The sequence below is a fragment of the Ranitomeya variabilis genome, chromosome 2 (assembly GCF_051348905.1).
Source record: "Ranitomeya variabilis isolate aRanVar5 chromosome 2, aRanVar5.hap1, whole genome shotgun sequence".
In the NCBI taxonomy this organism is placed as follows: domain Eukaryota; kingdom Metazoa; phylum Chordata; class Amphibia; order Anura; family Dendrobatidae; genus Ranitomeya; species Ranitomeya variabilis.
In genome coordinates, this window is record NC_135233.1 from 77,933,447 (window position 1) to 77,960,190 (window position 26,744).

At 43.5% G+C, this 26,744-nt stretch overlaps 1 protein-coding gene across 1 annotated transcript in view; it reads right to left on the reverse strand.

The window, feature by feature from the left end:
• Nucleotides 1–3,262: 3,262 nt before the first annotated feature.
• The window catches only part of ISM1 (isthmin 1), a 97,308-nt gene continuing 73,826 nt past the window's right edge, over nt 3,263–26,744 (reverse strand). Inside the window, exons 3-6 of the mRNA XM_077282575.1 lie at nt 16,154–16,418; nt 10,182–10,325; nt 4,662–4,751; nt 3,263–3,933 (exon numbers count right to left, since the gene is read on the reverse strand). Of these exons, the coding sequence (XP_077138690.1) occupies nt 3,416–3,933; nt 4,662–4,751; nt 10,182–10,325; nt 16,154–16,418 (1,017 nt within the window). The 3' untranslated portion in view covers nt 3,263–3,415. The remainder of the gene's footprint in view (nt 3,934–4,661; nt 4,752–10,181; nt 10,326–16,153; nt 16,419–26,744) is intronic.

The following is a 26,744-nucleotide window of genomic DNA, read 5'->3' on the forward strand; positions in this document are numbered from 1 at the left end:
AAGTGCCACTTTTCTTTATATTTTTAGTCCCTGAAAAATAAGTCACATGACATAAGCTACCCTGAATTCTCCTAGTTGTGTATAAATAACCATGGTGTCCATTTTGAAAAAAGGTAGCATGTGAAAGGTCACCCCCTATATTAGGAAGGATTTTCATTTATTTAAAAAATAGAATACAAAGATTTAAAAATAACCCTCTATTTTTCCTTCACTTATGTTTTTTTTTTTTTTTTTTTAAAAAGGGAGTCTGTCACTAGCTTTTGCTATGCAGCATGAACTAGAGGCTGGGACCCCGATTCCAGTGATGTGTCACTTACTGGGCTGCTTGCTTTCATTTTAAAACAATCAGTTTTCTCTGCTGTAGACCTAGCAGTTCTCTTCTGAATGCTGAGCCCTGTTTAAATACGCCCACACCACTATTTGCAGTTTTCTGTGTACATTGTATATTGATAGAAAGTTACTAATCAGTGGTGGAGGTGGGGTTGGACCACGAGGCACAAGACACCTAGTCCTGCAGTGATAATCTCCTGATGATAAGTCACTGATTTTATTGAAACAGCAGTCTAGTAAGTGACACATCACTGTAATCAGGGTCACTGACTGATCTCAGATTACATAGCAAAAAACTGCTGTCAGATTCCTTTAAAGGCCCATCTTGAAAGCCAAAAATATATGGATAAAAAAAAAATGCAAAGAAATGGAAGCTCCGTTAAACAACTACTAAACCTGATAGATATGGGTGGCAAACAGTCATGATAAATATATACAATTTTTATGACCAATTCAGAATGAGCATGTTTGTCAGACAGGACTGGGAGAGGAAGGATTAAAAAAAAAAAAGAACTATGTGTACTTAGTTGTTAAAACCCATAAAATACCAAGTTTTAAGAAAAGACCCAACTAGTCTTGAACGTTTGCCAGTAATGATGTGCTCGTTACGAGAATTTGCCAAGGGTGCTCGGGTATGCCCAGAGTATTGCGGGTGCTTGAGTAAAATGTTCGCGTCCCCAAGTTTTGGGTCTGTTTTCGGGCATTGCCCGTGTTCGTCAGGTAATACCCGCATGTTTTGTAGTTGTCTAACGCCTTCGGCAAAGTCGAGTAACGAGTACTTGTGCTCATCACTATTGGCCACTTGTCCTTTTCCATTGGCTACTAAAATTAAATATCTGAAGACTCTGGAGCCGATCCACTTACACTAGTTTTCTGGTGTATAACTGCTTTAAACGTTAGAATTTTTTGAGCAAAAATCTTGCAACTTTTGGCTTTTTTTTTAAATATATTTCTTTTTTTAAGCAGTCCTGGTCAGTGCTACCAAAATTTTAGAAAAGTGTCCAGAACTCAAGATGGGATGGAGCGTAGATGAGTAAGCCCGACAACTTCATCATCATTTATGCTACTAATGAAGGGAATGTACTCCAGTCGCTGACTGGAGTACACGTATTGCAGAGGCGCACGTCTCCTAATGAATATGGGGCATCTTACTCCAGCGCACTCTCCATCAATACTGGAGTACAAAATACCAATCTTCATGAATCAGGACCACTGCCTTCCTCAGGTCTATACACCTGGATACAAAGACATTTTCAAGAGGAATAATTGCTGTACCACAAACCAGTTTTTCCGACCCATAATCAATTTTAAAAGACACTAAAGTCGTCCCTGCCATTACTTATAGCGACCAATCAGGTTTGATTTTATTTTAAATAGCTGACAAATCTGACAGATGCAATTTATTGGGGTAATAGGATCAACCAGTGGAAGGGTAAGGCTCCTCTATTGCCATTCACAATCCACCAGAATACATTGCCTGTGGATTTGATTGCAAATTTTGCTTTCCAAATAGGGAAAATCTGAAATAAATACCCGCACAGTCCACAACAGAAACGGACATATCGCGGATATAAAAATTCGTACCGCAGCTCAATTTCCATGTGAAAAATGTTACAGCGTGTGAATTACAAATGGTAAAATCTCATTCTCTTTCCTTGTACTGTATTCTGCGGCAGAACATTTTTTTTCTTGCAGAAAAAAATCCACCACCATTCCGTCCTGTGTGAATTTCTTCTTATAGATATGTAATTAATAGCTAATTACAGGGCTGTGGAGTCTGAGTCATGGAGTCGGAGCCCATTTTGGTGGAGTCGGTGTCATGGAAATTGAGGAGTCGGAGGTTTGGCTTACCGAATCTACAGCCCTGGCTAATTAAATAGGTTTTTCCACTACCAAATTTTCTCACCTCATTGGCTTGTCCTATTTACCCATCATAAAATCCGCCGTACCTACCTCCCCCTGCTCAAGTGCCAGCTCTCCACCGCTTCTCCCGGTGATGGGGATGTTGCAACTACAGAGCACATTACCGCTGCAGCCAATCACTGGGTTCAGCGATGATGATTATGATGTAGAGGGCACAAGCGACTGAGCTCAAGAATTGGCTGCATCAGTCAAGTGCGCTGTAGTCGTGAAGTCATGGCTGCCGCTTGTAACCACCACCAGGAGCAACGGTGGACAGCCGGCGATGGAGCAGGGGAAAGCAAGTATGGCTGCTAACAAACCCCTTTAATAAAAACAATAACTTATTTTTTTTTTTTGATTAGCTGGCCATTAACAAGGATGACATGATGGTTGGAGAGCATGGGTCCAAGCCAGCAGAAGGAAGTCCGAAAATTAGTTTTGTGCATTAGAAACACTATTTGTGAATTTATATTAGAAAGTTAAGTTAATAGATGAGAATTGTTAATGGAGGCATCCCCCGTCTGTTAGCCATATCAGGCTCTGGAGCACCCAACACATACTTCCCATCGATTTCAGTGAAGTATCAGTAGAGTATCACCTCCAGCACGCTATTAAGGTCAGGTTATACACATTAGAAACATGGGGTAGCGGGAAAGTCGTTGCCAGATTATGAATACTGCTTACTTGGGAAGGAGCAAAAAAATGTTTCTAGAACAATGGGAGGACGGTGGGATGTAGGCGTGCCGACGTTGGCCTGTTCATACATAAATATGCAGTGGCAAAGGGGTTTTCTGGGCCACATGTATGATGTGCCCACAGACTTTAGAGTCAGGGCCATCATCAATAAATCTCATGCAGCAACTGGAGGGCTATCTGGCCATTGCAGCAGCAATACAAGCTGTCTACGCAGCGGAAAGCAACGGCAGGTCATTGGATTACCGTAACCAAAAGCGCTTGATGTCTTCAACACTGAGCTCCGGCTTTAACACGGTCGGTATAAGCATCATGTAAATAATTCACAGGATCCAGATTAAAAATTGCCATCTGCCAAATTTTTATAGCGATGCCTAGGTAATCTAGATACAGACACTGGGCTACAAACAAGGTCTTATACACCCCACAGGACTAGCACTGAAATGGTGACTCCGTCCTTCTATAAATATCTTTCCAGCACGGCAAATGTCTAGAATTCTTGAGCTTCTTGGAACTGTTTTAAATAGTCTTCTTCGGAGGGGTTCTCTGTGCATTTCTGTCCATTGTTTGGAGGTCGTATCTCATTATACCGACTCCAGTCCCCTTTGCACATGATCCATGGCAGTATGTCCACTTTGTAATGTAGTTCTGCAGAAAACTCTACGCTGATCAGATTTGGGGTGCCAGCACCTTTACCCCTGGTGATTAATTGCATGCTGTCATCGAAGCAACAGTGCTGGGCAGCTAGAGTGGTGCTCTCCAGAGAAAGCATTGAGCGGATGCAATATCTGGCTGTTGGCTTGTAAATCTCAAGTTTCTCTTTCGGACCGCTTGCGTCCTTCCAACGAAATTCCTTCCGTTTTATGCGGTCATATATGTCAGCGGTGCTGTAGGCGACTTCTGTAGGATAAGAGCAAGGACAGCTTGGAAGATCGTTGGCCACTTTATGCATGTACTTCTTGAGGAATTCGCTTTTGCAGTTCATCCAACGTTCACAACTATCAGTATCTAGGAGCAAAAAAAAAAAAAGCAGATACGCTATATTACAATTGCCGGCCAGACTGGTACCATCCAAAGCCCAATTCTTACAGCTACCACTCTTGTAGAAGTAGAATTTCTTGACAAATATCTTTTTAGGGTCTGCCAATAGCAAACCTTAAAATAGGAAAGGTAACTTCTGGTCTGGAAAATACATTTTCAAAAACCCTTGTTCAATACCCATATCTACTAAATAAGAGAGGCTACAAATAGTGTAGAAAAAAACAAAACAAAAATAGCAAAAAAAGAAACAAACAGTCCATAAATTGTAAAGGACACTAATACTCTTTTTCTCCTGCGGAGGCACTGCAGGGTAAATGCATATTTGCTACAAGTTGCAGTCACATATTCCATCTAATTCCCGGGAGTTCCTGCACTGGAACACTAAGTGATGACTTTATAGTGAGTCCATCAGCACAAAATGACTTTTCAAACCAAGCACAGGCGCTTGGTGCACCCTTGGCAAGGCCAAACATTTCCGAGCACCTTCCTTCTCTGGGCTTCTGTAAAGCCAGAGCTGTCAATCAACGAAGAGGGCAGAGATAGATGCAAAAGAAGCAGGTGAGAAGGTCCAGAAAACTGCTGGGCCAAGTGTGACTGAGCCCCTGTGCCTGACCAGTGATTCTGTGCTGACAGACTCCTTCTAACCATCAGGGATTGATCAAAGCAGGCAACATCTTTCACATTATACCACTTACCAACTCCAAACAACTTTGTAGCATTAAATTCATCATTCCCCGCGAGGAGACTCACTTCTGTCGCTGCCGTCCTGAATGTGTCTTCAATTCCTGGAGAATCGGAATGAAAGGCAGTTAATAAATGGCAGCTCCAGCCTTTCTTGCACATACAGATCTGATTTGCACACAAGTATTTGCAGGTGGCTTAAACAGTTCAAAGCAGGTGGTAACACATGGCTTTCACTGACTCACAGGGGAGAAGGTTATTCAGAACAGACGCTAAAAAGTTGCATCGCCCCTCACAAAGTATTCGTTCCTAAAGCCACCTTGTTCTTCTTCGTCCCAAGCCCTGTGTAGTAAATGAATGCGCAGACAGGAGGCCCGTACAACTTGCTCTAGCAGTTGATTAAGAACACTGAACCCTGCAATTTTTTGTAAGGCAAGACAAAATGGCAAAAAGCCAACAGTGATGACAAACAATTTATTAGAGGAGTTATCCGGTTGCTAATTTGTCAGTAATCTGAAGCCATGGGACGGGAGCAGAACCACTTCTTACCTCGTGGCATTCATGGCTCTCCTTTCGATTAGCCAGCCTGGTACAATACCACATTTGTGTCACCACATGACAATGCCAGGCCCTCTAATCTAAAGAAGAGGACATCATTATTGGCTATATACGCTTGGTTGACGCTAGATTCAAGACGTAGTCGACTATGTCTTGCTGCCTGCCTCCAACAGACGTAAATGGCCAAAAATAATGTCTAACAGCACACCGACTCCGTCTGCATCATTATAGTCAATGGTCCGATCAGAACATACGTCTGAATTCCATTTTTGCGGGACTTCATATGTAACCCTCGACTAGGCGACTGAATGTAGGGTCAAATATTAGGTGAACATAGCCTCAGAGAATTCAAGTGCTGTGATTTTATGAAATATATAATGAAACTGTATGTGACGCCCCTAGAGAGAACCTGTCATTGATTCCCAAACTCCAGGCAGCACAAATCGGAACTTGGCTGCATGACAGCTGGACCGTTCCAGAGAAAATATAGTTTAAAGTTCTGTCGGGGGACTGTAGTCAGAGACCAAACTAGTCCGACTCTGCCCCCGGCCGGCTCTAGCCGTTGTTGCTGCAGGTGATTGACAGGTCTATCCTATGGCAAAAGACATATCAATCACCTCAGTCATGAGCAGAAACACTAATTACCTGCAGATATAGATGGAAAATGAAGGTTCATTCTTCCTGCAGCTATTTGCCTACTGTCATGTCATCTGAGCAGGGGCCCTCCCCTCACTTTGATTGACAGCCTGCTCTCCACACACATGCTGAACACAGAGCAGATGGTCATTCAAAGTCAGGGGAGTGATTACAGCCACGCTCACTGCGTATCAATATACGCCCCGATGACTGGAAGCGAGCAGCTGCAGGGAGAACAAAACTTAATTTTCTCCCTGCAGCTGCTGCTCCAATAAGCCGGAAGGACAGGATTTAAAGGCTTTTAAGAATCAAATTAACCCTGTATATGCAGGTAAAGGAGAGACAGGTTCCCTTTAACTAATATTAGCAACCTCGAAGAGTTTACGGCTGGCCGTCCACTATTCTGTAAGTTCGAGGGAGGTGGATCAGCTGCAAGTGAAGTCAACGAATCCTGTCGTGATCATGTTATTTTTGTGACTAAGCCAGTAACAAAGAGACACCAACACAATTTTTTGCCCTTGTAATTGGTGTTATAAAGTACGGCAGTGCTTAACTGTACCCAGACATGTTCTGCCATTAGCCAAAGACAGCAATACGTGTATTAGTATAAAAATCAATCTTAACCCTGCATCCTGTGAACCATAAAATCTTACTTACTGTAAATGTATTGTGCTGGAAATGGCAGCTTTGGAGAAATCTCGGAGGCTCAGAGACCACACAGAACTTTAATTACAAACACCTCATTGGATATGAAATGCTACACTTTTCTTACCAACTTTAGGAAACGCCCTGAACTGCCAAAAAATGACTTATTTGAAAGGAATTAAGTGGTACTGGACTATAAGTGGAGAAATAAAATAACATTTTTATACCAAATTCTCCATTACGCCTGCTGTGCCTCCGTGTAAAATCTGATCACCAGATGCCACCTGTGCTCTGGAGAAAGCCGTGAACCCTATGAAATGAGGCAGGAACTTGTAATCTTCAGGGAAGATTTTCCTACTTTTCACGGCTATGATTTATTCGTCTTTGTAACACAAAAAATGTTAACTAAAAAAACAGCTCCAGACTTCTGTGAACTTTATGGTACGTGGACACTTGTGCACTTAGAGTAGAGTTCCTGACATATACTGTAGGCTAACTTTGCCATAGTCCCCCATTCACCAGATGGAGGCCATAAGTGGGTGCGTTCGGTCTGTGTCTGGTAGGTAGGAGTCTGCCTACCGTTTGTTTTACTGTAAAGCACAGCAAACTGTGATGTCTATAAAGGGAGTCATGCAGTATATGCTTCTTTACAATGGGACCCTATGGTGGAGAGATGCCTCAGCATCAATGCTCATGGTGCCCACTGGTGGGCGAATACCTCCAGAGTGAGCACAGACGCCGTGTGATACTTGCAGGCTTCCAAGAGTTTGCAGCATACGAAGGAACCATATCAACATCATTTTCAAAAACATTAACAACATATATATTAAAGGGGTTGTTCCATCTCAGAAATTATTGCATACCGATATGATGAGACCCAAATTTATCTTATTACAGGGCCCTGGTCTCAACACATGGAGAGGTGGCGGCATATATATGGTTCATTAAATTAATTTCATGCCATTAATATACTATAAATGTCTCTAAACTTTGGTAAACTTTTAAAAATAATTTTGGGTCCTTTAATTCCTTGAACAGTGAGGTCTGGGTCCTAAGTCCCCCTTAGCAAACATTCAATAGACTATTCACAAGGGTGCAGCTCAAGAGGTAGATGTGCATGCCCCCTGTGTGAGCATGCGCACAGCGGAGTGTAGGTTCAATAGAAAGCCTATAGATTCTGCACGCCGCTCTGGCAGGAGTTTTGCACTTTTGCCTACTGACCTGCACACTTCTGAGCAGTCTTTTCAGTGATCATATGGAGGGGGGGGGGGGGTTCTGAGGATCCGGACCCCACATGATATGCAGGGAATTTAAGGGCCTAAAAAAATATATACATTTTGTGAGAAAAAGTGTTTGACCCTTTCCTGATTTCCTGATTGCAAGTATTAGACAAAGATTCCACAAGTAATCACAAAATGCAGTTTTTAAAATGAAGGTCTTTTTATTATGAGAAAAAGAAATCCAAACCTACAGGGCCCTGTGTGAAAACGTGATTGCCCCCTAAACCTAATAGCTGGTTTGGTCACCCTTAGTAGCAACAACTTCAATCAAGCGTTTGCTATAACTGGCAAGGAGTCTTTTACAACGCTCTGGAAGAATTTTGGCCCACTCATTTTCGCAGAGTTGTTGTAATTCAGCCACATTGGAGGGCAAAACAGCGCCAGACCATCACACTACCACCACCATAATATTTTACAGCTCGCATTTCAGAAAAGGAACATCTTACAGTGTTACTTCTAAGCCAAATGTAATGGGACTTACACCTTCCAAAAAGTTCAACTTTTGTATTGTCAGTCCACAGATTATTCTCCCAAAAGTCTTGTGGATCATCAAGATGTTTTCTGGCAAAACTAAGAGGAGCCTTTATGTTCTTACTGTTCAGCATCGGTTTTCACCTTGGAACTCTGCCATGCAGACCATTTTTGCCTAGTCTCTTTCTTATGGTGAAGTCATGAACACTAACAAAGGCAAATGCAGTTTTTTGGATATTCTTGTTGTAGAGTCTTTTATGACCTATTGGATGAGTCTTCACTGCGCTTTTGAGGTAATTTTGGTCAGCCGGCCACTCCTGGGAAGGTTCCCCACTGTTCCATGTTGTCGCCATTTGTGGATAATGGCTCTCACTGTGGTTCACTGGAGTCCCAAAGCTTTAGAAATGGCTTTCTAACCATTTCCAGATGGATGGATCTCAATTATTTTGTTCCTCATTTGCTGCAGAATTTCTTTGGAAATGAGGTCTAGCTTTTGAGGAGCTTTAGTCCATTTCATTTTGTCAGTTAGGTCCTTTTTAAGTGATTTCTTGATTGAGATCAGGTGTTTCAGTAATCAGACCTGGTGTGGATAGGGAATTTAAACTCCGCTTCCCAAATATATGATATATGTGTGTGTGTATGCGGGGGGGGGTGCAAACACTTTTTCACACGGGGCCCTGTTGGTTTTCTTTTTCCCTTAAAGGGGTTGTCCACTACTAGGATAAAATAAGGCGAACCTATACAATACACACTTCCTGTGCCAGCTCCGTTACAGCACTCGCGGTCCCGGGGTTGTGACATTGGGCGCCGGGCACCACATCAGCGCTGGCATCACTGTCCCTGCATCCTGTCGAAATGAATATGAAGAGGAAGTCCAAGATCAGCTGCAGCCCCGACTTCCGCTTCATGTTCAGCTCATACAAAGGCAGTGACAGTGATGCCAGTGCAGATTAGGCACCAGTCATCACGTGGCATTCCACCGCATCACAGCTCAGGGACCACGAGACCTGACACTGCTGGAACGAAGCCGATACAGGAGGTGACTATAGGTTGGTTTATTTTATCAGGGCCAAACATTTAGTTTAAGAAGGGTTTTTTTTCTGGTAGTGGATAACTCCTTTACTATTAAAAAAACCCCTTAATTTAAAAACTGCATTTTGCCTTTACTTGTGTTATTTTTGTCTAATATGTACATTTATTTGGTGATCTGAATCATTTAAGTGTGACAAACATGAAGAAGAACAGGAAATCAGGAAGGGGGCAAACACTTTTTCACACAACTCTAAATAAAATAAAACTAGTGTTATGAAAGAAAAGAGACAAAACAAACAAAAACAGATTACATAATGGTATGTTTTCTAGAAGAATTTTAAGGAAGCACCTGGCAGCCCAAGGATGGTCTGTCTGTAATACAGAACCGGAGTAACACCTACTTTTATACACTTGGTAATGATTCTTGTGGTGATGAGTTTGTACCACGAGGAATGAGAAGGAGTTGCGTTTTTCCATATTTGGCCCCATTAAAATAAAAACACCCATACTCGCCTCTGGTGCCAGTACCATTCCAGCGGTGTCAGCATTCACGTTCCTGCGGCTCACAGGAGGTTGTTACGCCACATGAGCCCTGTGACCATTCAGTGCCGTCGTCACTGTCTCCGCCTTCGGATAAATCAAACGGAAGTCAGATCAGTTGCAGCCCTCAGTTCCTGTTGATGTTCAATACGATCGGAGGAGGGGACGGTGACGCCAGCGCAGATTGGGCGCAGGGCTTGTGTGACGTAACTATCTCATGTGGGCCCCAGGAACGCGAGTGCCGACACCGCTGGAGCGACACCGGGGGCGAGTATAGGTATTTTTATTTGTTTGGCGGGGCCAAACCTGACGAATGAGAAGGGGGTTGTTCTAGTCGTGGACAACCCCTGCAAGTAATCCTCATTCACGTACCAGGACAATTTGGCATATCACACGTCCGGGACTCTGTGGCTGTGCAGGCATATCCGCAAGACCTTGTACGCTTCTGGTTTCCACTGCCGCAGGTAACGCTGCACACAGACCATGTGCTCCAGTCTCCTTCTCCATCTGCGTAATCTATGGAGAAAAGCAACAACAACATCATTTTTCAATAAAAGTCAATAAATGATATAGATAATACATATACGAATGCAATTAAACTGTGAAAGTTAAAAAGGTCATTAAAGGGATTGAACATCTCAAAGATTTAGGTTTAATTAAACGGAATCTGTCAAAAGGTTTTTGCTACTCCATCTGAGAGGAGCATAACGTAGAGACAGAGACCCCGATTCCAGCTCTGTGTAACTTATAGTGCTGTCAATTTGTTAAAATCATTGTTTTCTGTGCTGCAGATCTAAGGTTCTCTGACTGTCCGAATGCTGAGCTCTGTATAAATCCACCTCGCCCCTGATTGGCAGCTTTCTGTGTACACTGTGCATAGGTAGAAAGCTGCCAGTCAGTGGTGGGGCTGGAGTTACACAGAGATCATAAATATGGAGGACTACCTGGCAGTAGGTTTACTAGTCCTCTAGTGATAATCTCCTGCTAATAAATCAGCGATTTTGTCAAATCTACAGCAAGCATCCCACATTGCTGGAATCAAGGGCTCTGTCTATACATTATGCTGCTCTCAGATTAGGTGGGAACAAACTGGTGACAGATTCTCTTTAAAGGGGTTGTCCACTACCAGGAAACATCACTTGCTGGAACGGTGTTGGTGCATTAGATGAGTATATGTTATTTTTATTTTACAAGGGGGACAACTGTATTTAAAATGCAGTAGTCCATGTAGTGGACAATCCCTTTAACGCCTCTCTGTCATTGGTTTACTGCAACACAGAGATGCTAGTAGACCGCGTTGTCTGATTTCTCCTGCACTAATTAGAAGCCCGTCACCTGCATATTAAAAGGGATTTTCCTGTGAACAAAAGTTGATTTTAAATCAACAGAAGTTCCACAGTTGTGTTTAAATATAATGTCCCTGTGCAGAGATAATCTTATATATGTGCCTCTGCTGTGTAATGGCTGTGTCTGACCGTACAGGAACATGGATTAATGTTTTTCAACCAGTGTGCCGCGGCACACTAGTGTGCCGCGACACATGGTCGGGTGTGCCGCGGGGAACGGGAGTCAGCTGTTCTCTGTGCCGACTGTCAAGCTGACAGCCGGCACAGAGAAGCTGCAGCGCGCCGGCTCCCGGAGATCAATTGTACTCGCAGACATCTACCAGCTGCGAGTACAATTGAGGCTCTGACTGCCGGGTCAGAGCGACGCCAGCAGCGTGATCAGGTCATGTGATCACGCTGTGACGTCACTATCCGGCGTGCAGGAGAAAGAAGAGACTTGGTGGTAAGTGCTCCTGTGCTGTGGAGCTGAAGACACCGAAGATTCAGCGTGGGGTGGGTTTATGGGGAGTATGTGTGGGGATTTATTAAGTGTGTGGGGGGATTTATTAAGTGTGGGGGGATTTATTCAGTGTGGGGGGGGGATTTATTCAGTGTGTGGGGGGATTTATTCAGTGTGTGTGGGGGATTTATTCAGTGTGTACGTGGGGGGGGCTGGAATTTATTTAGCATGTGTGGGGCAGGGTGCATTTATTCTGTGGAAGGGGATGGATTTATTCTATCGGAAGGGCAGTGGATATATTCTGTGGGGGTGAGTGGGGAGATGGGGGTGGACACAGTAGCGAGGGGAAAAATGTGTGCTGACAGTACTGGGAGCAACGGTGATGGGATGTGTGAGGACAGTATGGGGAGTCGGGGGAATGTGTGAGGGGGGAATGTGTGAGGAGGAAATATGGAGAGAGCAAAGGGGTATGTTAGCAGGGGGGGGGGATGTACAGGAGGAGGCTATTAGAAATGTGTGCAGACAGTATGGGGGGATGAAAGTGTGAGTGGACACATAATAGATACTGAGTAGTGTGAGGGTAACAGCCAGGAGGAGACAGTATGCCAAGTAGGAGGAGTGTAATGAAGGGGCACAGTAGAGAGACTGGGCTCTCTATGAGGGACACCGTATGAGAAGGCAGTGTGAAGTATGGAAAAGAGAGAGAGGGTAGTGTGGATGGCATGTACCATAAGAGGGACAGTGAGGGTCATATTATGTGCTGGGAATAAAGTGAGGGGCAATTATTTACTCAGAGGCTCAGCCTAGGGCAGATATTGTTATTCCGGAGCATTATAATAACACTGCTATCTTTAAGGGTGTTGTGTCGGGATGTGCTGCAGAAGACAGGAGAAGATGGAAGTCTGCAGAAACGAGCTCTGCCGGTGGATGAGAAGAGTCATCATGGCATCTGGACAAGGTGAAGATGAAAAGAAAGAGGCGACTCCACAAACAACGTCATCTATCAGGTACCTGGATGTAAATGTGTTTTTTTTGTGATACTAATTCTCATTTTTATTTGTTAGGAACATTAAAGGGGATGTCCAAGGTTGTGATGAGTCTGCAGTCATACTATGTGACTGCAGACTTCTGAATTCTCACAGTGCACACTGCTATCACAATTCTCTGATGTTGGTGATTTACATACATGCGGTCACGTGCTGACTAGACATGTGTGGCCTCATTCAATGAAAATGAATTGACTGAGGCCGGACACGTCTAGTTAGAATGTGACCAGAAGTATCCAAATCACATACTTGTGCTGTCATGACCGTCCACTCTGGCCACCGGCAAGGGAGAATCCTGAAAGTGTGCAGTGCTTGCGCTGTGAGAATTCAGAAGCCTGCAGTCACATAGAATGACTGCGGACTTTCATCTCAAACCTGGACGCACCATTTTGTGCCATTTTGGTTGGTGGTGTGCCTCGGGATTTTTTAAGTATAAAAAGTGTGCCGCGGCTCAAAAAAGGTTGAAAATCACTGGTCTAATCCTACCACAGCTCCTGGGCAGGGGAGGAAGCAAAAGAGTATTCAGACAGTACAGCAGGGAATAGCAGCTAAATTCTTTTAGAGAGATAAAATATTTCCCTGCTTGTATTTACACAAAGTTTTACTTCAAATAAATAATCAGTTATGATTCTGTGCTGTAATGAAACTTATCATTCCAAGATCGATTGATTAAAATCAACTTTTGTTCGTGGGAAAACCCCTTCAAACAGTGCCGGTGTCTGCTAGCAGTGCAGGGTTAATCTGTTCAGTTGGGAGCTCCTGGAGCTTTCCTGCCTTGATGATCTCAGCTGTTCAGTATTGGCCACTCCCCTCTCCTATATGTACTAGCTTCTAGAAAGGAGGCATTGCCAGTGTTAGTTTCACAGTGTCTGGTTCTGGAGTTTAAGGTCTTGTTTGTTTGAGGGGGCATTTAGAGTGTTTCTCAAGAGACTGTTGCTTGGTGTTTTGTCAGTGTACATATCCTCATCCTCTCCTATTTGGTTTTTCCTTCATTTACTTCCACTCTGTTTGTGAGTGCCAATTTGTAGCTTTGGTATTTTCATTTATCACTGTAGGTCTTCCCTTGCTAATCTGGTTTGTGTATTCATATACATAAATACCCACTTTCCTGGGTGGGAGAGGGGAAAGATAATGGCCGATTCAGGAGCTCAGTAAGGCATGTAGCCCCGGCATCTTCACCATCAGGAGTAATAAGGGGAGCAGGGATAGCTACAACGCCTGTAGCTTTAGGGATAGGGAAAGAGCAACTGTGCCGTGACTCTCAAAATGGTGCAAAAGTAATAGAATTTACAATATCTATCTTACAGATCCCTCGATACTCCAGATCTGACGATTTCTTGTTCGCTCATTAATTTCTGTAGATTCTACTCAGTGACATCCCCCTGTCTGTGTCTGACTGCAAACAACTATCCTCACGATAAAAGTACAGACACAGAGGGAGATCCTTACTTTTATTATTTTATACTATTGTGAGAAGTAAAAGAAGAAATTAGGAAATAAGAATAGGAGATTTACTGATCCATTAGAAGAAAACTGCAACGTTTCGCCAGATTTCTCTGCTTTTCTCAAGAGCGATAGAGAAAAAAAAAAAAATTATATATATATATATATATATATATATATATATATATATATATATAATTTATATATATATATATATATATATATATATATATATAAATAAAATCATATCCATGTGAAGTGATAGTACTATAGAGGTCTTGTTTTTCAATCAATGCAAAAATCCTACTAATACAACCCCTGGCAAAAATTATGGAATTACTCAATTCTGAGGAAAAATAAATAAATTATGGAATCGTCAAAAACAAACAAAAAAACACTCCAAAACATCACCAGTGTTTTGTTGCACCACCTCTGGCTTTTATAACAGCTTGCAGTCTCTGAGGCAGGCATGGACTTAGTGAGTGTCAAACAGTACTCTTCATCAATCTGGCTCCAACTTTCTCTGATTGGTGGAAGTTGAAGAAAATGGTCCATGACAAGGCTCCAACCTGCAAAGCTGATCTGACAACAGCAAAGATTTTCAATTGGATTGAGATTCGGACTATTTGCAGGCCATGACATTGACCTTACGTGTCTTTTTTCAAGGAATGTTTTCACAATTTTTGCTCTATGGCAGGATGTATTATCATCTTGAAAAATGATTTAATCATCCCCAAAAATCCTTTCAATTGATGGGATAAGAAAAAGTGTCCAAAATATCAACATAAACTTGTGCATTTATTGAAGACGTAATGACAGCCATCTCCCCAGTGCCTTTACCTGACATGCAGCCCCATATCATCAATGACTGTGGAAATGTGCATGTTCTCTTCAGGCAGTCATCTTTATAAATCTCATTGGAACGGCACCAAACAAAAGTTCCAGCATCATCACCTTGCCCAATGCAGATTCGCGATTCATCACTGAATATGACTTTCATCCAGTCATCCACAGTCCACGATTGCTTTTCCTTAGCCCATTGTAACCTTGTTTTTTTCTGTTTAGGTGTTAATGATGGCTTTCGTTTAGCATTTCTGTATGTAAATCCCATTTCCTTTAGGCGGTTTCTTACAGATCGGTCACAGACATTGACTCCAGTTTCCACCCATTCGTTCCTCATTTGTTTTGTTGTGCATTTCCTGTTTTGGAGACATATTGCTTTCAGTTTCCGGTCTTGACGCTTTGATGTCTTCCTTGGTCTACCAGTATGTTTGCTTTTAACAACCTTCCCATGTTGTTTGTATTTGGTCCAGATTTTAGACACAGCTGACTGTGAACAACCAACATCTTTTGAAACATTGTGTGATGATTTACCCTCTTAAGAGTTTGATAATCCTCTCCTTTGTTTCAATTGACATCTCTCCTGTTGGATCCATGATTCATGTCAGTCCACTTGGTGCAACAGCTCTCCAAGGTGTGATCACTCCTTTTTAGATGCACACTAACGAGCAGGTCCAATTTGATGCAGGTGTTATTTTTGGGTATGAAAATTTTCAGGGCAATTCCATAATTTTTTCCTCAGAATTGAGTGACTCCATAATTTTTCCCCTATGCCTGGTTAAAAAAAAGTAACCATTACGGACTACCACAATTTTTGTTCATGATTTCTTTTAGTGTTTCTTAAAGCCAGAAAGTTGCCATTTGAAATGACTGAATGAACATCCTCCAAGGCCGGTGATTCCACTATTTTTGCCTGGGGTTGTACAAGCTTTTCAAAATAATTATAAGAATAGACAGAAAAAACACCAACCCCGCAAATCCCTACACAGCCTATCCTAAAAATGACCAAACAATGACACTTTGAGGTACAGCTCACCATGGTTTCATTGCACTGAAAACGTCTTTCAACCGCACACACACACACACACACACACATTTATGACGTATCCTCATCCATGATCTTTACCTATAATTTTCAAAACTGATTCCACCTTCTCAAGAACGACCTGGACACCATTTTATTGACCCCTTATCTGTGAGTACAGGGCGAACTGTGTAACATGAACTTACCATACTCTGGCTGTTCCTTCAGATCAAGTGTACGATGACTGGGAACTTGTCTGTTCCAACCACTCAGAGGGTTTAAGAAGTTGCTATCCTCAGTGGTGCTGTCATATTTGTAGTCTTGGCCTCCATAATTTATCCTGGGTAGTGTTGATGACCTCTGCCACCAACTTCTCCAGTCAGGTGATGGAACTGACCAGCTGGGCTTGTTGTCCTTTGGCATGTCATTTTCCGGCTCCATGTCTGCTCCGTCAACTACTTCAATTGTAACCTGAGAAAGTACAAAGAGTAATGGGATAAAAAGTGAGGCCTAGTTGATGTACAGGACAGTAATCGCCTGCCATGACTGATCGCTTATAATCCAGGTTCTGCATAGATTTTATAGATCATATGAGAATATCCAATGTATAGAAACATTACATCCCCAAAAATTAAAGTAATGAATGGGGGCCATTTTCTGTCTGTGTTCACCAGTGTAGTAATATACAACAATATTTCAAGAAACTTAGCATAGACATTGATGGATTGCTAGATATTCAAGACATTACATTGGCAAGTTCTAGATCATGGGCTAACTTTCTTTTGAGAAAATACATGTGCGTCACAGATGTTGCAGAATACCAGCAATTTCAAGGACAGTAACATCTGCATTAAGAGCAGGATTTTTGACACATGTGCGCATACACCTAGAGGTCAGACCATTCTTTCACTCGTAAAACAAGGTTTTTGATATGACAAAAAAGCAGACATAGTGAGTTAATATTTCTTTTTTTTTTTCTGGAAGTCATCGTAAAGAATATGATTTGGGATTTGTATGGCTGAAAGCTAAAAGAAGTCTTGAATAATTTTGCTGAACTTGTTGCCAAAGCTGAAAATCTAAAGACAGATTCTTCATCCTTTAATGGGAAGCCAAGACCCCCTTCTTCACACGTAATTGAAATTCAATTGGATCCATATTTAGTTGTTGCTTTAAGACAGATCTACGGGAGAAATAGGGAATAGGATGGCTTATAACCCCCGTGGCCAACATTCAGATGTCAAATTCAAGCACATCATGAGGTCTTAAATTTTCCAAACTTATAAAAAATCTCCACCATTCAAGGTGGCAAAATAATACTGGAGTAATAGTTGGAGAAATAAGAGGACACCCACCAATAGTGATCAAATCAAAAATGTAAAAACAGAAGATTCTAGAGAAACATTGTTTCTAGATTACGGTACTTTAATTTGCCTTTGTTGCAGTATACTTAGAGAACTTTCTAGATATGATACATGCATCTGAAACTCAATAAAACCAGTAGTCCAAGTTGAATTAGATAATTTGGGGATGTGTTTTAGGTTTTTACAGGCTGGTTGCAGTAAGAAATCAAAAGTCAAACTAGTAACAATTAGGATCCATTGCTAAGGGGATAAGGGAATGTAATCCGGTTTTGCAATTACTGTCATGTTGCGCAGCCTGGCAGCTCCCCGGTGAGGTAATTATAGTTGTACAGTCAGGTGTAGACGAGTCTATATTCTCTCATCCCAGAGAATCGGGACAATTGTGCAAATCACTCACTGATCAAACTATGATCAGAGTGTGATCCAATTCCCTCGGATCAAAAGAAGATGGAGAAAATGTTTTTCTCCATCTTCTCCATTGTGTCAGTGCGTCATCTGAGTCTGGTTTCCATGGACTGATTGACTTGCATGGCAGAGTGCGATCCAAACATCGGATCAAATTCGGACATGCGGCAATATTATCCTCAGACTGCCTCGGTTTGAGAAAAAAAAAAATCTGTACAGTCCCATTGGTCAGAGTGAATTCCAATGTTTTGTCAGATTGGACGCACACCAAAATTACAGCCACATGTGTGAGCCCTTAGAGCAGTGTTCCCCATCTCCAGTCCTCAAGAGCCCTGACAGGTCACTTTCTCAAGATTTCCTTCGTATTGCACAGGTGGTCTTTGCATCACCTGGCAGATAAGAATTCCATCATCTGTGCAATACTACAGAAATCCTGAAAACTTGACTTGTTGAGGACTAGAGTTGGGGAAACACTGCCTTAGATTTCTGGCTAAACAAAAAAAATTAATCTACTTCTGTGTGCATTGGATAAAAGTTGCAAAAACTGGGCACAAAGCATGGCTAACGGGGGCCATCACCAAATGAAACCAATATATCCAAAGATTTTCATGGTTAGGTTGCTAGATGGTAATTAGTATTATTCTATCAATATTATTCTACATTATCCCCTCTAAGAGTATGGCATTTCGTTTTTTAAGGGAGGCTGTTACCACAAATTTACAATTCAAACCAAGCACAGGCGCTCTTCTGCACCCTTAGCGTGGCCATACAGTTCCAACTGGTTCTGCAAATATCTGAGCCTTCTTCCTTCTTGATTGCCCTTCTCTGGCTCCTGTAAAACCCGAATTGTCAGAGATGGATGAAAACCTATTAGTTGAGGAGGTGCATTGACCTGTACGGCGTTTTAAATCCAATAGCCATAAAAAAAATTAATTAAAAAAAGAAAAAGTTATGGCGCTTGGACGAATTGGAGAACAAAAGCAAAAATGGAAATTGGCCATGTGGAGAAGGTATTACAGAAAAAAAAAAAAAAAAAAATAGACTAATAATGTGTTATCTATCACACATGTGGTCATACATGTAGATGGACCATTACCCTGGACTTTGCAGAGCTGTATGATCCATAGTAATACGTTTGACTTCATCAGTGCATTTCCATCCTGCCAGTGACACAGTTCTGGAATTCGCACTTTAAAGACTTTCTAAAATGACATGTCGACATAACCCACTTCATTGCTATTCAAGATAAACCGACCAGATTAAAGAAATTATAGGCATTACTGAAATAACTGTTTACATTACTAAAGGTAGGAAATTGCACTTAAAACAAGACGTTCAAATTGTTAACATCTGTATTTGGATCTAGCCTGAAAAATTGCACCGTGTCTAGTCTTCAACTCAGTTCCTAGTAAATGCCATCAAATACGAGCGAAGGGGAGGTCACTTCTTATACCTTCACAAAAATATTACCGGTATGATCGTTCACTTCTGTTCCAAGTCACGCAAATTCTAGCTGCACAAATATAACAGTTCATATAAATTTACAGTGGGTACGGAAAGTATTCAGACCCCTTTACATTTTTTTCACTCTTTCATTGCAGCCATTTGGTAAATTTCAACAAAGTTCATTTTTTTTCCTTAATGTACACTCTGCACCCGATCTTGACTGAAAAAAACAAACAAAAAAACAAACAGAAATGTTGTAATTTTTTGCAAATTTAATAAAAAAGAAAAACTGAAATATCACATGGTAATAAGTATTCAGACCCTTTGCTCAGATTCTCATATTTAAGTCACATGCTGTCCATTTCCTTGTGATCCTCCTTGAGGGCTGTCCCACACGTCCAGATAATTCCGGTACCGGAATAAATCGGTACCGGAGTTATCCGTGTCCGTGTGCCTGGGAACTCACGGAGGCCATACGTGCGGCACACGTGTGCCGCCCGTATGGCGAGTGGGTACCACACGGAGCGTGTGGTACCCACTCTGCATGGTGCTGAAGCTGCTGAAGCTGCGATTCATATCCTCTCTGCAGTAGCGTTTGCTGCAGAGAAAATATGAAGAATTGTGTTAAAAATAAAGATTTAGGTGTCCGCCGCCCCCCCACCCCCTGTGCGCCCCCCCGCTGGTCAGAAAATACTTACCCGGGTCCCCCGTCGGCTGTCGCTCCTTCCTGGTCTGGCCGCGGCTTCTCCTGCATGCGGTCACGTGGGGCCGATCATTTACAGTCATGAATATGTGGCTCCACCTCCCATAGGGGCGGAGCCGACTATTCATGATTGTAAATGATCGGCCCCACGTGACCGCATACAGTAGGAGGCGCGGCCAGACCAGGAAGGAGCGAGGGAGCGGGTGAGTATTTTCTGACCAGCGGGGGGGCGCACAGGGGGTGGGGGGGCGGCGGACACATGGATCTTTATTTTTAACACTATTATTCATATTTTCTCTGCAGCAAACGCTGCTACAGGGAAGATATGAATACCGGCTTCAGCACCATGTGGGGGGGACAGCGCTTACTGTAGCGCTGTCTCCTGCACGCACACGGACCCCAGACGGAGAATGTCCGTGTGAGGTCCGTGTTTTACGCGGACCCATTGACTCTATTGGGTCCGTGTAATACGTGCGCTCCCACGAACACTGACATGTCTCCGTGTTTGGCACACGGAGACACGGTCCGCAAAAAATCAATGACATCTGAACAGATGCATTGATTTTTATGGGTCTACGTGTGTCAGTGTCTCCGGTACGTGAGGAAACTGTCACCTCACGTACCGGAGCCACTGACGTGTGAAACCGGCCTGAGATGGTTCTACTCCTACATTGGAGTCCACCTGTGTTTAATTAAACTGATAGGACTTGATTTGGAAAGGCATACACCTGTCTATACAAGACATCATTAGGGTTGAGCGAAACGGGTCGTTCATTTTCAAAAGTCGCCGACTTTTGGCAAAGTCGGCGTCTCATGAAACCGAGCCGATCCCAGCATTGCATCGGCCATGCGGTACGCGACTTTCGCGCCAAAGTCGCGTTTCAATGACGCGAAAAGCGCCATTTCTCAGCCAATGAAGGTGAACGCAGAGTGTGGGCAGCGTGATGACATAGGTCCTGGTCCCCACCATCTTAGAGAAGGGCATTGCAGTGATTGGCTTGCTGTCTGCGGCGTCACAGGGGCTATAAAGGGGCGTTCCCGCCGACCGTCATCTCTCTGCTGCTGATCTGAGCTTAGGGAGAGGTTGCTGCCGCTTCATCAGAAGCAGGGAGAGCGTTAGGCAGGGTCCATTAACCACCAAACCGCTTGTGCTGTAGCGATTTCCACTGTCCAACACCACCTTCGGTGTGCAGGGACAGTGGAAGCTCCTTTTTTTTTTTTTTTTTTCTCAGCGCTGTAGCTCATTGGGCTGCCCTAGAAGGCTCCCTTGCTGTGTGTACGCCACTGTGCAAACCAACTGCTTTTTTCAAAGCACATATCCTCTTGTTCCTTCCTTTCTGCACAGCTATCTTTTTTGTTTGTCCACACTTTTTATTTAATTTGTGCATCAGTCCACTCCTTATTGCTGCCTGCCATACCTGGCTGAGATTACTGCAGGGAGATAGTAATTGTAGGACAGTCCCTGTTTTTTTTTTTTTTTTTGTGGGAGATTAAGATTGGCATTTCTGCTAGAGTGCCATCCCTGTGTGTGCCATCCCTGTGTGTGCCATCCCTGTGTGTGCCATCTCTCACTCAGTGGGCCATAGAAAGCCTATTTATTTTTTTGCTTGATTTGGGTTCTAAAATCTACCAGAAAAAAAAATAAAACATCAATCAGTGGGAGATTAATATTGGCCTCAGGGCTTGTGTGCCACTCCTGACTCCTGTGTGTGCTATCTCTCACTCAGTGGGCCATAGAAAGCCTATTTATTTTTTTGCTTCATTTGGGTTCTAAAATCTACCTGAAAAAAAAAAAAAAACATCAATCAGTGGGAGATTAATATTGGCATCAGGGCTTGTGTGCCACTCCTGACTCCTGTGTGTGCCATCTCTCACTCAGTGGGCCATAGAAAGCCTATTTATTTTTTTGCTTGATTTGGGTTCTAAAATCTACCACAAAAAAAAATAAAACATCAATCAGTGGGAGATTCATATTGGCCTCAGAGCTTGTGTGCCACTCCTGACTCCTGTGTGTGCCATCTCTCACTCAGTGGGCCATAGAAAGCCTATTTATTTTTTTGCTTCATTTGGGTTCTAAAATCTACCTGAAAAAAAAAAATAAAACCTCAATCAGTGGGAGATTAATATTGGCCTCAGGGCTTGTGTGCCACTCCTGACTCCTGTGTGTGCTATCTCTCACTCAGTGGGCCATAGAAAGCCTATTTATTTTTTTGCTTGATTTGGGTTCTAAAGTCTACCAGAAAAAAAAATAAAACATCAATCAGTGGGAGATTCATATTGGCCTCAGGGCTTGTGTGCCACTCCTGACTCCTGTGTGTGCCATCTCTCACTCAGTGGGCCATAGAAAGCCTATTTATTTTTTTGCTTCATTTGGGTTCTAAAATTTACCTGAAAAAAAAAATAAAACATCAATCAGTGGGAGATTAATATTGGCCTCAGGGCTTGTGTGCCACTCCTGACTCCTGTGTGTGCCATCTCTCACTCAGTGGGCCATAGAAAGCCTATTTATTTTTTTGCTTGATTTGGGTTCTAAAATCTACCAGAAAAAAAAAAAAAACATCAATCAGTGGGAGATTAATATTGGCCTCAGGGCTTGTGTGCCACTCTTGACTCCTGTGTGTGCCATCTCTCACTCAGTGGGCCATAGAAAGCCTATTTATTTTTTTGCTTCATTTGGGTTCTAAAATCTACCTGAAAAAAAAAAAATCAATCAGTGGGAGATTAATATTGGCCTCAGGACTTGTGTGCCACTCCTGACTCCTGTGTGTGCCATCTCTCACTCAGTGGGCCATAGAAAGCCTATTTATTTTTTTGCTTGATTTGGGTTCTAAAATCTACCAGAAAAAAAATAAAACATCAATCAGTGGGAGATTAATATTGGCCTCAGGGCTTGTGTGCCACTCTTGACTCCTGTGTGTGCCATCTCTCACTCAGTGGGCCATAGAAAGCCTATTTATTTTTTTGCTTCATTTGGGTTCTAAAATCTACCTGAAAAAAAAAATCAATCAGTGGGAGATTAATATTGGCCTCAGGGCTTGTGTGCCACTCCTGACTCCTGTGTGTGCCATCTCTCACTCAGTGGGCCATAGAAAGCCTATTTATTTTTTTGCTTGATTTGGGTTCTAAAATCTACCAGAAAAAAAAATAAAACATCAATCAGTGGGAGATTAATATTGGCCTCAGGGCTTGTGTGCCACTCCTGACTCCTGTGTGTGCCATCTCTCACTCAGTGGGCCATAGAAAGCCTATTTATTTTTTTGCTTGATTTGGGTTCTAAAATCTACCTGAAAAAAAAATAAAACATCAATCAGTGGGAGATTAATATTGGCCTCAGGGCTTGTGTGCCACTCCTGACTCCTGTGTGTGCCATCTCTCACTCACTGGGCCCTAGAAAGTCTTTTTATTTTTTTAGTATTTGGTTTCTAAATTGTCCCTGAAAGAAATCATTTGATCTTATTTGGTTTCTAAAGTCTCCCTGAGAAAAAAAATAAATAAAATAAGGTGTGAGATTAATATTGACATTTGTGCTTGAGTGACAGTCCTGCGTGTGTGGCATCTCTGTGATTTGGTGCCACAGAAAACAGAGTGTGTAACATTGTGCCTGATTTTCCTTGTGGTCTCACCAACCTGTTAAGGGATATTGAAATCATACTGAAGTTATAGCTCACCGTGTAAGTTGTTTGACAGCAACAAATAAAGTTACTTTGGTTAATTTTAAAAAAAAATTAGGAAGTCTGGTGCAAGAGGTCGTCGTGGCCGTGGGCGTTCATTGTCAGCTGGTAATGATGGTAGTGGTAGTGGAGCATCAGGTGGTCGTGGGGATAAAAATATTCCACCTAAGTCTGGAGCTGTGGAGCCAGTTTCGTCGTCTGGCTACACAAGGCCTCGAACGCTCTCTTTTCTGGGAGTCGGAAAACCGCTTTTAAAGGCGGAGCAGCAACAGCAAGTTTTGGCTTACATTGCAGACTCAGCCTCTAGCTCTTTTGCCTCCTCTTCTGAAACTGGTAAATGTAAAAGCAGCGCGTCGCTTGTGGATGTTCACGGTCAGGGACAAGTCGCTTCCTTGTCCTCTTCAGCAAAAACTACAACAAGAGAGAAGGATGCAGCAGGCGACACAACGGTTTACTCCATGGAGCTCTTTACACATACCGTCCCTGGCTTAGAAAGTGAAACACTTAACAGGCCATGCCCATTACAAGTAGATTCTGACATGGAGTGCACTGATGCACAGCCACAGCCAGAGTACTATGCTGCTCCTTTGACTCAGACCACCACATTGCCCTCTCAGGGTACTGATCCACAATCAGACCCTGATGAGACTATGTTGCCCCGCCACGAACGCTATACCACCGACCGACACAGTGACACAGAGGAAGTTGCACACGAGCTCGAAGAGGAGGTAATAGATGACCCAGTTGTTGACCCCGATTGGCAGCCATTGGGGGAACTGGGTGCAGGCGGCAGTAGTTCAGAAGCGGAGGTGGAGGAGGGGCCGCAGCAGGCATCAACATCGCAACAGGTTCCATCTGCCGTGCCCGTATCTGGCCCAAAACGCGTGTCAAAGCCAAAACCTGTTGGAGGACAGCGTGGCCATCCGGTTAAAGCTCAGTCTGCAATCCCTGAAAAGGGATCCGATGCTAGGAAGAGTGCAGTCTGGCATTTTTTTTAAACAACATCCAATTGATCAGCGCAAAGTCATCTGTCAAAAATGTTCAACTAGCTTAAGCAGAGGTCAGAATCTCAAAAGTCTAAATACTAGTTGCATGCATAGACACTTAACCACCATGCATTTTCAAGCCTGGACTAACTACCAAACGTCCCTTAAGGTTGTAGCACCCTCGGCCAATGAAGCTAGTCAGCAACGCAACATCCCTTACGTCACTGTAAGGCCACCATTTTCCGCACCACCGGCAGTATCTGTGCAGGTTTCTTTGCCAGCCAAAAGCAGTCAGGGTCAGGGAATCACCAGTTTTGTAGGAGGAAATATTGCATCTAGGTCACCGGCGGAAACAATACCGTCTCCAACCGTCTCTCAGTCTGCCATGTACACCGGCACACCCGCAAGTTCCACGTTCTCCATCTCTCCAGTTCAGCTCACACTACATGAGACTCTGGTTAGGAAAAGGAAGTACTTATCCTCGCATTCGCGTACACAGGGCTTTAACGCCCACATAGCTAGACTAATCTCGTTAGAGATGATGCCCTACCGGTTAGTTGAAAGCGAAGCTTCCAAAGCCCTGATGTACGCTGAACCACGATACGAGCTACCCAGTCGACACTTTTTTTCAAGAAAAGCCATCCCAGCCCTGCACCAGCATGTTAAACAGCGCATCGTCCATGCACTCAGGCAATCTGTGAGTACAAAGGTGCACCTGACTACAGATGCATGGACCAGTAGGCATGGCCAGGGACGTTATGTGTCCATCACGGCACACTGGGTGAATGTGGTGGATGCAGGGTCCACAGGGGACATCAATTTCGGGACAGTTGTGCCTAGCCCACGGTCTAGGAAACAGTTGGCTGTAGGCGTTCGCACCCCCTCCTCCTCCTCGTCCTCCTGCAGAAGCTACAGCTCTTCCACAGACCGCAGTCGGCCAACCACTCCATCGGCAGATGACACTGTTGCACACCAGTTGTCCCATTATGGGCCAGCTACTGGCAAGCATCAGCAGGCTGTATTGGCTATGAAGTGTTTGGGCGACAACAGACACACCGCGGAAGTTCTGTCCGAGTTCTTGCAACAAGAAACGCAGTCGTGGCTGGGCACAGTAGATCTTGAGGCAGGCAAGGTAGTGAGTGATAACGGAAGGAATTTCATGGCTGCCATCTCCCTTTCCCAACTGAAACACATTCCTTGCCTGGCTCACACCTTAAACCTGGTGGTGCAGTGCTTATTGAAAACTTATCCTGGGTTCTCCGACCTGCTCCTCAAAGTGCGTGGACTTTGCTCACATATCCGACGTTCGCCTGTACACTCCAGCCGTATGCAGAACTATCAGCGGTCTTTGAACCTTCCCCAGCATCGCCTAATCATAGACGTTGCAACAAGGTGGAACTCAACACTGCACATGCTTCAGAGACTGTGCCAACAGAGGCGGGCTGTTATGTTTTTGTGGGAGGATACACATACACGGGCAGGCAGTAGAATGGCAGACATGGAGTTGTCAGGTGTGCAGTGGTCGAAGATACAAGACATGTGTCAAGTCCTTCAGTGTTTTGAGGAATGCACACGGCTGGTTAGTGCAGACAACGCCGTAATAAGCATGAGCATCCCCCTAATGCGTCTGCTGATGCAAAGTTTGACGCACATAAAGGATCAGGCGTCTGCACCAGAGGAAGAGGAAAGCCTTGATGACAGTCAGCCATTGTCTGGTCAGGGCAGTGTACAGGACGAGGTAGCGGGCGAAGAGGAGGTGGAGGACGAGGAGGATGATGGGGATGAGTATATTTTTAATGCGGAAGCTTTCCCGGGGGCACTGGAAATTGGTTGCGTGGCAAGGCCGGGTTCTGTTTTTTTGAGGGACAAAAGTGACGTAGATTTGCCTGAAACTGCCCCTCAACCAATCACAACCGGAGATTTGACAACTGGAACTTTGGCCCACATGGCGGATTATGCCTTACGTATCCTAAAAAGGGACACACGCATTACGAAAATGATGAACGATGACGATTACTGGTTGGCCTGCCTCCTTGATCCACGCTATAAAGGCAAATTGCAAAATATTATGCCACATGAGAACTTGGAACTAATATTAGCAACCAAACAATCAACTCTTGTTGACCGTTTGCTTCAGGCATTCCCAGCACACAGCGCACGTGATCGTTCTCACACGAGCTCCAGGGGGCAGCAGACTAGGAGTGTTAGGGGTGCACACATCAGAA